Source organism: Copadichromis virginalis, linkage group LG2 (assembly GCF_057382275.1).
Source record: "Copadichromis virginalis isolate Kocher_CV1m ecotype Utaka linkage group LG2, C_Virginalis_male_GT1.1, whole genome shotgun sequence".
Taxonomy (NCBI): domain Eukaryota; kingdom Metazoa; phylum Chordata; class Actinopteri; order Cichliformes; family Cichlidae; genus Copadichromis; species Copadichromis virginalis.
The window spans coordinates 19,317,031-19,329,714 of record NC_140619.1 but is presented as its reverse complement, the minus strand read 5'-3'; the positions used below and the strand labels follow the sequence as shown (position 1 = coordinate 19,329,714).

General features: G+C 42.8%; 1 protein-coding gene across 1 annotated transcript; it reads right to left on the bottom strand.

Annotated features, from left to right (window-relative positions):
- Window positions 1-11,226: 11,226 nt before the first annotated feature.
- LOC146717173 (uncharacterized) lies at window positions 11,227-12,224 on the bottom strand. The gene is made up of 2 exons (XM_085465575.1): window positions 11,967-12,224; window positions 11,227-11,746 (listed from the first exon to the last, which is right to left on the bottom strand). The coding sequence occupies exons 1-2, from the start codon at window positions 12,207-12,209 to the stop codon at window positions 11,228-11,230; spliced, it is 762 nt and encodes a 253-aa protein (XP_085321701.1). The 5' UTR covers window positions 12,210-12,224; the 3' UTR covers window position 11,227.
- Window positions 12,225-12,684: the final 460 nt, after the last annotated feature.

The window sequence follows — 12,684 nt, the reverse complement described above, 5'->3', positions numbered from 1 at the left end:
TTTGCAATTAATACAATACAAAATATTACACAGAGTGCACTATACTGGTCATAGGATGTTCAAGATGGGCTATACACCTTCCAACAACTGCTCACACTGCACAGCAAATACACCGGACAATTACATCCACGCTCTTTGATTCTGTCCACCAGTCCAGAAATTGTGGCGTGAGATATGTGAAGACTTATCAAAGTGTCTGAAATGTAACATTCCAGCCTCCCCTTTAGTATGCTTGCTGGGCAACTTGGATGAGGTCACTGCAGAAATAAACACAGTCCACGTTGTTTTTACGGCCCTATGCATTGCCAAGAAAATGGTCCTTATTAACTGGAAAAATAAAAATAATCTTAATTCTAACCAATATAGAAACCATCTAATAGATCACATTAGTCTTGATAAAACATCTGCCATCACATTTGATCAATCCCTTTGGGCTCCTTTGATCAGCTTCATCACCTAGTGGGGGTGGGGGGTCATGGTTTGGTCCTGCCTTCACTATTGTGGTTGATATGGGGGTAGGGACGGCCTTGGGGCGTCTGGGGAGTCCCTACGGACGTTTCCCTAGAGGGACTAACCTGGGGGATGTGGCCATGACCTGGTTAGGAGCTCTGGGGCTCTTGGATGGTGTTTTCCTTGTGGCTGCGTACAGCGGAGATGGGGGAGGGTCTGTGCTGGCGGACGTTGGTTACTGGCCTGGTAGCCTGGCTGCCCCTGGGAGGGTCCGGCACGGGCGTGGAGGCTTGGGGGTGCTCCGCCCCCCGGTCTGGGGTGCTGGCCGGGCCTTGGGGGCTTGGGTCCTGGCTGTTGTGTCACCGGAGCAGTGGGCGGGTGGGTGCAGGGGGGCTCAGCCCCAGTGCAGGGGACCTCTGGTGCATCGGCCCTAGGGGGCTCTCTAACTGGTGGGGAGGTTGTTATATCTTTGCAGGTGGTCTCCTCACTACAGGAGCTCACTCTGCAGGTGGGGGGAGAGATATAGGAGAGGTGGAGAATGAACTCAACCTGGGTGTCTATTGTCTTGTGTAGTTTGGAAGATGATTGGATGATGGGGTGGGTGCAGTTTTCTCTGGGGTGGAGTCGGGTGGGCTGCCCCGGACTCTGTGGGGCTGGGCGGTGCTGCTGCTGCGGGCGCCGGTCCGGATGGGCCTGGGCCCCCTTGCCCTGGTGGGTTCCAGAGTGTGGGGGTGCCTACTGGGGTCAGCGGGGGAGCTGGCCCCAGGGAGGGGCCGCTTGCCCCTCCCTTTCTTCCCTCCCCATCCTCAGCTGCCTCCCTATTCCCACTCTACCACACCCACCCACACACGCAGGGCTTGGGGTGCAGGTATGTCACCAGGGTACAGGGGAGGCACTCCCCCTCTGTCCCCTTCTTGCCGCCTGTGCCTCAATTTTATTCTGCAACCTAGACATCCACATTACTCACACACTCTCACATAACACATACATATAGGGCCTTGGGGGTGGGCACGTTTTACAGCATCCAGAGGATGGTCGGTGTACTCCAACCCACCTCTGGCGCTGGTGCCCTACCCTCAATTTTAAATGCATTTGCTGTTGGTCTTCCTTGGTCTCTTGTGTTCTGGGGGCCTCTGGATGTCTGGAGTTTTGATCTCCTCCATACCTGCTTCATGCCCTGGAGGACGGGGCTGTGGCCCCCCCACACCCTCTAGCAGATCATTACATGAAGGAACCTTTTAAAACAAACGCGTCCATGCTCACAGGTGTACACACGGGTGATCACACCCACAAACTACACCCTTTTTGGCTCCTACCTCAAAGAACACTGTGTTCTGTTGATCTTATGTGCTCCACAATAATGTTTAATATTTAGTATTTACTGTCATATTCCCATATATCACTGTGATGGTGTTTATTCTATTATTCTTGTTCTCTTCTGCGTGTTTTCTTTTTTCTTTCTCAGCAGGTGATCCAGGTGATCGATATATGCATTTTTTTTTCTTTTTCTGCTGTTCTGTTCTGTTGGTTTTTGTCTTTTGCCCTTCTCCCCCGTCCCTCTTCTCAGCTGTTTCTCTTTCCCTCTTTCTTTCTCCCCTTCTTTCCCCCAGTCAAGTCTGTCCCGTATTCAGTAAGTGAAAATAAAATAAACAATAAAAGGTGAATCAAATGGACCATTATGGCAAGGCTGGGATGGTCAATTTGGTAAAGTAAATCCGTTGGGCATCTTTCTTTGCCTTTAGACAACAATTCTGATGGCAAAAGAGCCAAACGGGACAGGCAAAAAAAAAAAAAAAATAAATAAATAAATAAATAAATAAATGCATTTAGACACTAAGGGTTTTCGGGAAGAGCCGTGCTGCTCTCTGAGAGGAAGCTAGTACCATGCTCTCCTGAGTTTTAAATGCACTTTAGAACAGCACACAGCAACACTACATATGAGCGGGTGTAGGGAGGTTTGAGGTCTTCACTCACCCCAGTTCTGTTAGCCGTCAGGGCTGGGGGGCTGGGAGGAGGTGCTGGCCGTCAGACTGGGGTCTGGGATGCGGGGCCTCCCTGCTACTGCAGATAAGGAGGTGGTCCGCTTGCCTCCACCCCAGAGAGAAGGGTTACATCTCCTGGGTCTAGGTGCGGCTTGCCCCTCTGAGGGCGGGGGTACTGGGGAGTGTGACTGTCTGTGCAGTGTCTATTTGTGTCTGTCTACACGTTGGGTGAGTGCCGAGTATTTGGTTGTGCATATGGGGTGGGAATGCACGTCTGTGTCAGCGTGTGCCTGTTCGTCTGTGTCTATATGTCAGGTTGGGTCTTAGACTCAACCTCTCTGGGTACATCTCAGGCCCTCTAAAGTACGGAGGCCTATCTCCCCTCACCACACTCCCTGCCGGTGGCTGATGCCCTCAGACGTTGGTGTGTTGGTGGTCCTTGTCGTCTGGGGCTGGGCGCTCATGTATGTACTGGCTCACTCCTGGTGGCCGATTGGCGGGGCCGGGCGCCTGTGGCCCGGCTGGGCTCCTTCCGGGGGTTGGGATGCCCTCAGACCTCTGGCCTCTGGGCCTGAAGCTCGGTCCTCTCTGGCACAGCTGGCTGCCGGCAGAGCCCGCGGGCACGCCACTGCAACCCCCTCTGGCCTCTACTCCGTAGCTGCGGGGTGACCTCTCCTTTGGGGCTCTACTCAGCTCTTCCCAGGAGGGTGGCACGGTTCTCCCCCCTTTGGTGGTCTTCCTCGGGTCCTTGTACTCTGGGGCCTCTGGATATCCGAGGCCTGGATCTCCTCCATACCTGCTTCATACCCTGGTGGACGGGGCTATGGCTCCCCACACTCCCTAGCAGATCGTTACATGGAGAAACCTTTGGAATACAAGCATGCTGATCCACACAGGTATGCACACAGGTGTACACACGGGTGTACACACGGGTGTTCACAGACGCGGACTACACCTTTCTTGGCTGCTGCCTCAAAGCACATTGTGCACTGTCTATCTTGCGTGCTGCACAATATCATTTATTATTTAGTATCTACTGTTATCTACTGCTAGCTAGTTTATTGCGATGGTGCTGTTTTTTTTATTATGTTGCTCTTTGTTGTTTGCTTTCTCTTCTGTTTTTTTTTTCTTCATACAGGTGATCCAGGTGTTTTGTTTGGTTTTTTTTTGTTTTTGTTTTTTTCTTTCTTCCCCCCCTTCTCACCGTCTCTTCTCCCCTTTGGTTTTCTTTCTCTCCCTCTCTTTCTTTCATTCTTTCTCCCTGTCCTATCCCCCAGTCATGTCTGTCCCGTTTGTAGCAACTGAAAATAAAATAAATTCATAATTATAATAAAGGTCAATCAAATGGACCAATATGGCAAGGCCATGATGATCCACTTGGTAAAATAAATCCGCTTGGCATCTTTCTTGGCCTTAAGACAACAATTCTGATGGCTAAAGATCCAAACGAGACACAAAAAAAAAAAAAAAAAAAAAGGGGAGGGAGTGTGTCCTCAGGGCATTACCTTTTTACCTGAATGAAGACCCAAGCATCCTCTTCAAAGAATAATTGGTTGATAATTTTAGTTTAGTTTTTTATCTGTATTAAACCAAATTTTGAATAACTAATGTTGTTGCATGTTGTAATGTTGTTGTTGTTGTAATTTGCATGGAACCTGTTTAAATGTTTTGGGAAATCTTCTTGTATACCCAAACTATTTATATTTATTGTTGAATCTGTAGTCTAAAATAGTGGCTCACTGGGGTGCATGTTCCTAATATTGAGTTTACTTAAACTGGACGCCATTTTTCTATCTTTTTGTGTCTAAGCTACAGCTACAGCTGTTCAGAGGGAGCTGGAACAAATTACCCTTGCTATCTTCACCATCGAAAGAGTTGATGCCAGCACTCCTCCAGCCGATGTGGGTATAACCATCTCGGGTGTTCTGCATGACCTGGAAGACCTGGCCTCTACATGTGCACTCTTAATGGGTGGGACATATGCACTGAATCTCAGTTAACCTCAAGACTGAAAGCTTTCTTTGAAGTACTTCAGAAGCTCTTCCTTCATCTGTATGTCAGCAGACTCTTGACCAAGGTACAGATGCTCAAGAATAAACTGAATGAATAAGCCAACCCTTAATTTGGACGATGAATGCTCTGTCAGATGGACAGAAGTTTTTCGGAGGCTGAATGGGAATAAAATGGTAATTTGTTGAAAATGACAGATAAAGGGAAAATTACATTTAAGAGAAATTTAGAAAAGTTTGTAAACTACTACAATTTGAGAGATTTTACTCTTGTGGGGGGGGGAGGATTTAATTGAGATTCAAAGGATTTAATTGAGAGATGATACTGCACCAGAAATTTTGAAGGGTGGTGTGTATATTAGCGTTCAGGGCATATTGTTATGAGGTGGAAATATGTTCATATTCTGTTTGTGCTACATTGTGTGCATTGTAAAGGTAATTGCAATACATACTAAGAATAAGGGTAAGTTAGGAATACAGGATGAATGTATATTTTGCGGACTTTTAAAGACAAACAATTGTTTCCATGTTAAAATGTTTACAACTCAAGCTTTTTGTCCAAACACTGGTAAAATAAATGTTGACAGTGGCAAGTGTTAAATGGTTACTGCTGTCCTGTTGCAAAAAAACTGAACGCTGACAAGCTGTTTTATTGTTAGACCATAATGTTGGCATGTTTTATTAAAGTTTTATTTGGGATGGTGATATAATTTTCTTTCATTGCTAATATCAGTGGACTATTTATTATTATTATTATTATTATTATTATTATTATTATTACATTAATGTTTTTAATTGTGGGTGTTGAGGTGGACACTTCACTTTGCATTGTTAAAGGAAAGCACTTCATTGGCGTTGTGTTACTGGACTGACCCTAAGCAATCATTGCAAATAGCAACTTTGCTATCCATTTTAGACACTAAAAGAAAAAAACACTCCACAGACCTTACTAGCATCACATGTGCATAACTCAAGTGTCATCTTATCAACATGTTATGTGGTCTTCAATGTTTTTTTTCTTCTATTTCTGGCAGATACAGACATTTAATTTAAAGTCGTGGTGTTGCATCTGTCTACATACTGTTAGTTACTAACCCTAATGAGCTGTCGTGTTTTGTTTCGGACCGGTTTTACACAAATGCTCACTGAATGTGTTGGCAATAAAAGAAATTTTAAAAAACAAGTTGGATGTACTTAATTCATTTGTGTGGAACCTGTTGACAAAATAGATTTATGTAAAACTAATTAGTAAAGCACAAGGTGGCTGAAAATATAATATTTGAATTAATCTAACTTAAATTTAACATTTTACTGCCACAAATAAGAAATGTGTTGAAGTAACTAATCTAAACTATCTAACCTGTAAATATATCATCTATGTTCATACAACATAACTTGATTTAGGTAGTCTTAAATATCTCTTGTTAATCTTAAGTAGTTTTTTAAAATTAGATGAACTAAAGATTTTTTGCTTTAAACTAACACAATGCAATTTCGTGGAACCTGTTGACAAAATAATTTTAATTAAAGTCAACGTTTCATTTTTTTGAGTGTTGGAAGTGTTACAAACAGCTGATTGGATCTGCAAAGCATGTTTCTGGAATATTATGTTTGTGTTGCTGCAAGCGCTTTTTATGCAGTTTTTGCAAAGCTATATGTGGAAGGAAACCGTGACCTAGGACAAGCTGATGGCATAAGATGTAAGTACAACTCCTCCGGTTTCATATGCAAAAAAAAAAAAAATTGCGCTAGCTTACGTGGTTGCAGTGCTACCGGGATTTAAAAATAGTTACGCAAAACAGAGCGTGCCCACTCCGATTGGTTTTAAAGGGTTAAAGGTACAGTGCCGGAGGTTGGCCCACATGGTCACTCCATCGTACTACTGGGAGACTTATATGGGCAGTGAAGTAAGACCTGGAGGGGTGAGGTGGATGTTACTACCACCTACCAAACCATTGTTGCAGACCATGTACCACCTTTTCCCTGATGCCTGTGGCCTCTTTCAGCAGGATAAAGGGCCCTGCCACAAAGCAAAAATGGTTCAAATTCGCCAGATCTCAGTCCAATCAAGCATTTGTGGGATGTGCTGCACAAACAAGTGTGATCCATGGAGGCCCCACCTCACAGTTTACAGGACTTAAAGGATCTGCTGCTAACAAGTCTAGTGGAGCACATACTTGGACAGGTCAGGGCTGTTTTGGCAGCAAAAGGATGACCAACACAATATGCAGGTGGCCATAATGTTATGACTAACTGATGTATATGAGGAATGCATAAAACAAAATTGATGGATACTCATTTTGGTTAAGCTCATCTACAGAGCATGTAGTTCTCACTGCTAGTGCACTTGTGATGATGATGCATAAGAGAGACTGACAGCCCTGGATAAAACAGCCAGGGGTCTCACTCCTCACTTTCCTTTTCCTCCCCCTGCCCTTTGAAGCATTTCGCTCTCTCCATCCTTTCTGTGACTACTCTCATTTACTTTAGAAAGAAAATGGAGTCGCTGGCCCGATGCCACACCTGACACCCCAGCCTTAATCTGATTAATGTTTTTAATTTATATAAGTGGAGGCTGCTGCCTTTACGGATCACACACACACACACACACACACACACACACAATTTGCAAGCTTTGTGACGGGTGTCATATAGGCCGAGTCGTGAAAGGGCAGAAAGTGCATGGCTGTGTGTGTGTGTGTGTGTGTGTGTGTAAACAGAAAGATAGAAACTGAGTGACGTAAACAAGAAGGCACAGATGGAAAACATGAGAGCAAGAAGTACTTACTGAGGGTGAAGTGAGGAGAAAGTAAATTGAGAGAGAGCAGAAAAAGAAGCTGGACAAACTGGGTAAAGAGGAGCTCTGGGGCAGCAGGGTCGAAAAGAAAAAAAGAGGGATGTGGAGAAGATAAAAAAAAATAAAGAGAAAGAAGGATTCAGAGGGCTGGTAATTATGAGAGGCCAGTTTTGGACAATCTAAGTGGATTTCCCCAGAAAGATGAATAAATCATGTCTAGAATCTCCGCTCCCTAAATCCAAAATAGATGCCTTAAGCAAATTTCTTAGGTTCAGCTGGTATTTTTTTTTTCATTATGTGTCCTGATTAATATTTTTATAAAGTTTTCAATGTAAAACACACAGACTGCCTCTGTCTTCAGTCCTGATTTCAAATACACACCTTACCATCCCTGTTTTATCCAATCAATAAAGCCACTGATTGCAAAACAAACTCACTCTCATGCTCAATGAAACAAGAAAAGCAGCTGTTCTTTTTTCATCACAGGCAGCTGTGAGAGGAAATAGTTCTAGAGGTAGAAGTGACAGAAAAAACTGAAAAATGAGGACGAAAAAATGGAGCAATGGGACAAAAATATTTTTTTCCCAGTTCTGCTTTTAAAAGGAGCCAGCAAAGACATATTTTCCTGAAACCTTCCACCTTTCCAACCTTTATGTGTTTTTAAAACTGGTCATATGCATGATCTGAAAATTGCACTACTACAATGCACCACTGAGCCATACAGTACTCAGTGTGCAGCTCAAGTCTTTACAACCTTGTGTGGCAACAAGTTTGAACACATATTTAACTAATATCTCCTGTAGATGCATCAGCAGTGAATCACTGTTCAAAAAACGTGTTTATGGCATGATAGGCTGTGTGGTAGGCAGGCCGAAAAGGTGGAACCAAGAGGAGGACTCAAAACTGGGAGGTTAAACTCAAAAAGCAGGTTTATTGCTGGAAAAATCTCCTCATAAATAAAACTTACAAAAACAAAACTCTGAACAGAGAAACTAAACAGGAAAACAAGACAAACATACAGATTACAGAGGGTAGGAAACATTAACGGAGGGCACAGGGCTTATAAAGAGTGGAGTATTCAGGGAATAAGAAACAGGAGGGAGACACAGCTGGGAGAAATTAGAGCTAACAAGAGGGGGGGAAGTAAAACTAAATACACTGACATAGGACTGGGACTATCAAAATAAAACAGGAAATGAGAAACAAATCACAAAGATGCAAACTTGACACTGAACTAAACCTAGAATAATAATCAGAACAGCACAAGTAAAGAATTAGAACATAAATGAATAAAATGACCCAGATCCGTGACAGTTTATGGTTTTTAAGAAACAGTGAAAGACAGTTTGCTGGTCTTATTAAAATAAGCTGATTGGCCAAAAATAGTTTGGCCAGAACAGTGACTCATTAAATAAACTGGGTTATGAGACTGAGAATTTAGGAGAGTAAAACATAAAATCGGATGTTAGTAGAAAAAGCATCAGGGTGCAGAGCACGGGGTGCGTTTGTAACCATAAACAGCACAGATCACTGTGGAGAAGAACAGGAGAATAATAATAGCTAATTATTAAATGCAGACTGGTGTATCTGATATCTCTGTATTGGTTATATCATTATCTATCATAATAATGATAGATTGTCTGATGGAGTTGGAACATGAGAGATAATGAGAAAAGCTGAGAAGATCATTGGAGCCTCTCTTCCCTCCATCACGGACACTCGTAGCTTTCGGAAGAACTCTGTCTCATTCCACTGTACATGGCTGAAATGACAATAAAAGCCATTTGACTTGACTTGACAATATCATTTACTGGACCTCATATCACAGGTTATACCCAGGGGGCGCTACACCAATCTGTAAGTTTTACCAAAGATACATAAACAGGGTGTACCTTTAAGACTGATTGTCTGTATGATTAACTCAGTCACCTGTAACATCTCAAAGTCTCTGGCTTTGGTCCTCAACCCGCTGGTAGGCAGCTCTGAACACCACATCCAGAACAGCTTGGATTTTGTTAAGAAGGTGAGAGATGTCAGTTCCCTCTTTGGCTCTCGGAGGAGGTGGACACATCTTTCACCCTCTCCCTCCCTTATCTTCCCAGCTGCAGCTTCTATGTCTTTGTCTAGTCTCGTCTAACTCTAACCCTTAAAGAGTTTCTCAGTCTTGTTCTCTAAAACCAAAATAATTATCGATTTGATCAACTGGTCCCGTGAAGGAATTGACACCTTCCTGGGCTTGTGAGAGTCCGATTGTCCTGCGGAGATGTTTGCTGACAGATACTGGATGGTCGGTTGCATCTTGTGTCTGGTGACACTCTCGATGGAGGACACTGAATGACATCTACCAATTCGGAACCACGATAACAGAGTTCTGGCTGATTGGACACAATGACCTAAAATTTACAGTCAAGGCATTTTTTAAAAATAAACATTTCACACTATTTACAGAACAATCAGCTGTTCTGCATCAAATCTGATGCCACACAAATTATTTGTACCACTCCAGAAATAATTTCTGTCCACTATGAGATAAAGGAGAACAGCAGCCTGATACTTGCAGGCCTGACAACAGGAGATGTATCACTCCTGTAACTCCTGTAACATTCAGCAGTCGCCTCATTGTTCTGACACACACAACAAAACCATTGACTACACTACACACTAACTACACAAGATTTGCACTAAATGTTGCAAATCTCTCACATCTTTTTTTTGTGCACAACTCAGATTTTCTGTGCGCAGAGACCGTGCCAGCAGTGCGCAATTGCGCACGCGCACAGCTTAGGGGAACATTGATTGCATGTACGGTCTGCAAGGTTTGTCATCTTAGTTGTGGGCAACTGCAACTGACAAATAAAGGCTATCTCAGCTCATCTCATCATCATCATGTCATCATGGAGGCAGATGAAACCATGGTCTCGTACGATTTACACCTCTCTTCACTTGTGTTCCAGTCACCAAAGCAGTGAAGGTAGTTTGTAAGAGATTACAAGATGACCCCAACCTCAGCAACAGGACCACTCTCAGCACTGACCAAGTGTGTTTGCTCTTGGATCTGTGTCTTCATTCCATATATTTCACATACAAGAGACAAATACTACAGGCAGAAACATTGTGGCCAATTTGTATTTTTTTTTGTTGTTGTTTATAGTGGACATGAAAAAGAGGGCTCTGTAATCCTACCCTGGAACACCACCACATTGCTCCACATATGTGGATAAACCCAGGTGAAAATGAAATCTCACCTTTCATATCCTCAGAGGGAGGATATGAAAAGTGGCAGGTTAGCCTTCTTAGACTATGAGATTTCCATCACTAATGGGGGACATTTAGAAGTTGATGTGTACCGGAAACCAACACATACAGATCAGTATTTAAGGTTTGACTCTCATCATCCACTGGAGCACAAACTGGGTGTCATCAGGACTTTACAACCAGTGTTGCCACAGTTACTTTGAAAAAGTAATATATTACGGACTACTGATTACTCCTTCCAAAAGTAACTTAGTTACTTTACTGATTACTTAATTTTTCAAGTAACTAAGTTAGATTACTAGTTACTTTATTAGTTACATTCAGAAGCTGCCAATAACACTCCCCACTGCCTCAACATAAAAACATCAACCGATTTTGCCAATACTCACTTTATTGGAAGTGTATTTTAACAGTAATGTCAACAATATATCTCCTGACATTTGAAGTTGAACTTAAAACTTTCTTCCTGACAGAAATACTTGTTTGTATGAAAATAAAGACAGTCTTGTTACTTCACTTAACATAAATACTTTTTATAAAAAAAACAAACAAACAAACAAAGAAACAGAGTCTTTCTTGACTTCCCTTAAGATACTTTTTATACCATCCACATTTAAGCACTATTGTCCGCTTTTGTAACTTTGGACTAATCTTATGAAAAAAAATTACTTGTAAATAGTTATTTAAATTGGATTCCCCATTCTCTTTTTTTCAGTATATGTTGTCATCGCATGTTATGGGGGAAACAGTAGAGTGGAGCGAGTAAACCAGTGGTTGTACCTCATTAACAGAAGCTTCTCAAACCTTTTGTCAGAAAGTCGATTTCTTTTAGGCGTGAGCACCAAACCTCCCAGACTAAAAAGTCGCTCCACAGGAGCACTTGATGGGGTTGGAGTGTTATACTTTAAAAAAATTGTCTTTATGCTTGAAAACTTGTGCAGAATCTGAAGGTCGTAGCCTGACATCAGGTAGTCCATGACTTCTTTTTCTGCAGAATAGGTCTCCTCCTCTGGCTCTGCCTCAAAAGTGAAAAAGTCCATCTCACCTTGGCTACTAGATGTAGTAGCACTGGGCACACTGGCAGGGTTTTTTGCCAGAGGAGCAGTGGTGCAACACTCTGCTATCAGAAGCTGTTTTACTCGCTCCCTCCTTCCTGCATCTCTCAGCCATCGGAGTTTGAATTTTGGACAACTGGCAGCTGCAAGAAGGGCATCTTTGTCGTCCAGCACACCGGCGAAACGAGTCTGAATAGCCTAAAAAACATAATCGATATTTTTATGCCTACAATTTATTATGTTATTGAATTATTTGCAAACCATGCCTAATATGAGATCAGTATTATGGATTTGTTTTAGGTTACTTGTAAACATTTTAATTGTTTTAATCTTATTTTTCAATGATAATTAATATTCTGTTCCATGTTTGTGAATTGTATGAAGCAAAAAATCTGACTAATTTCAAGATGGAGCGTACCTGTACAATGGCATCTGGAAGGCATGCAGTCATCCTGGAGAGGTCATCTTTCACAGCCTGGGTCTTCTGCATCAGAACTTCAGGTGTTGGTAGTAAAGTTCCATATGGACAGTCGCCTTGTAAAATGTCCAGTGCTGCAGTCAGAGGTTTCATGGCCATGCAGTACTCATGCAGGAACTGGTATTCTTGATCTTTGAAGCACTTCAGTCCTAACTTTGTGCACAGAGTATTCAGCTCACCCATGGGGATTTCTGCAATTCTCTTTACAGCATCAACAAAGGAATTCCACCTTGTGGATGTTGGTATTAGGAGCTTTCTTTTGCTGATTTCTTCCACTGTTTCTGATGCAAGTGTAGATCTACTCGATTTGGTCCAAAGAGCTGTGCATTTTGCTGTGCTGCTCCTATACACAGCCCTGCTCTCTGCATTGGTTGTTAAATGTTTCTCCACATCACGTGTGCAAATTATGTTGATGGTGTGCGAAGCACACCTGCGGTGCGGGGGAAGAGACAGCTGACCATCACTTTCATTCTCAGCCGAGAGGATTTCTGACAGATCAGAAAAAGTGACATCATCGTCTTTGGGGCTGGACTCTTCCTCCTCTGTCTCATCATCGGACTCTGTGACAGGATGATAAACTTGAAACGCCTTAACAAAGTTGGATCCATTATCAGTAACTGTTGCAACTACTTTGTTGAGTAATCCATAAGAGGAGTGG

What these genes read in the sequence shown, in the direction of transcription:
- LOC146717173 (XM_085465575.1), bottom strand. Translation starts at nt 12,209, where the DNA reads ATGGGTGAGCTGAATACTCTGTGCACAAAGTTAGGACTGAAGTGCTTC. An exon ending in TTCCAGATGCCATTGTACAG is followed by an intron (nt 11,747 to 11,966) that starts GTACGCTCCATC and finishes TATGTTTTTTAG; the next exon opens with GCTATTCAGACTCGTTTCGC.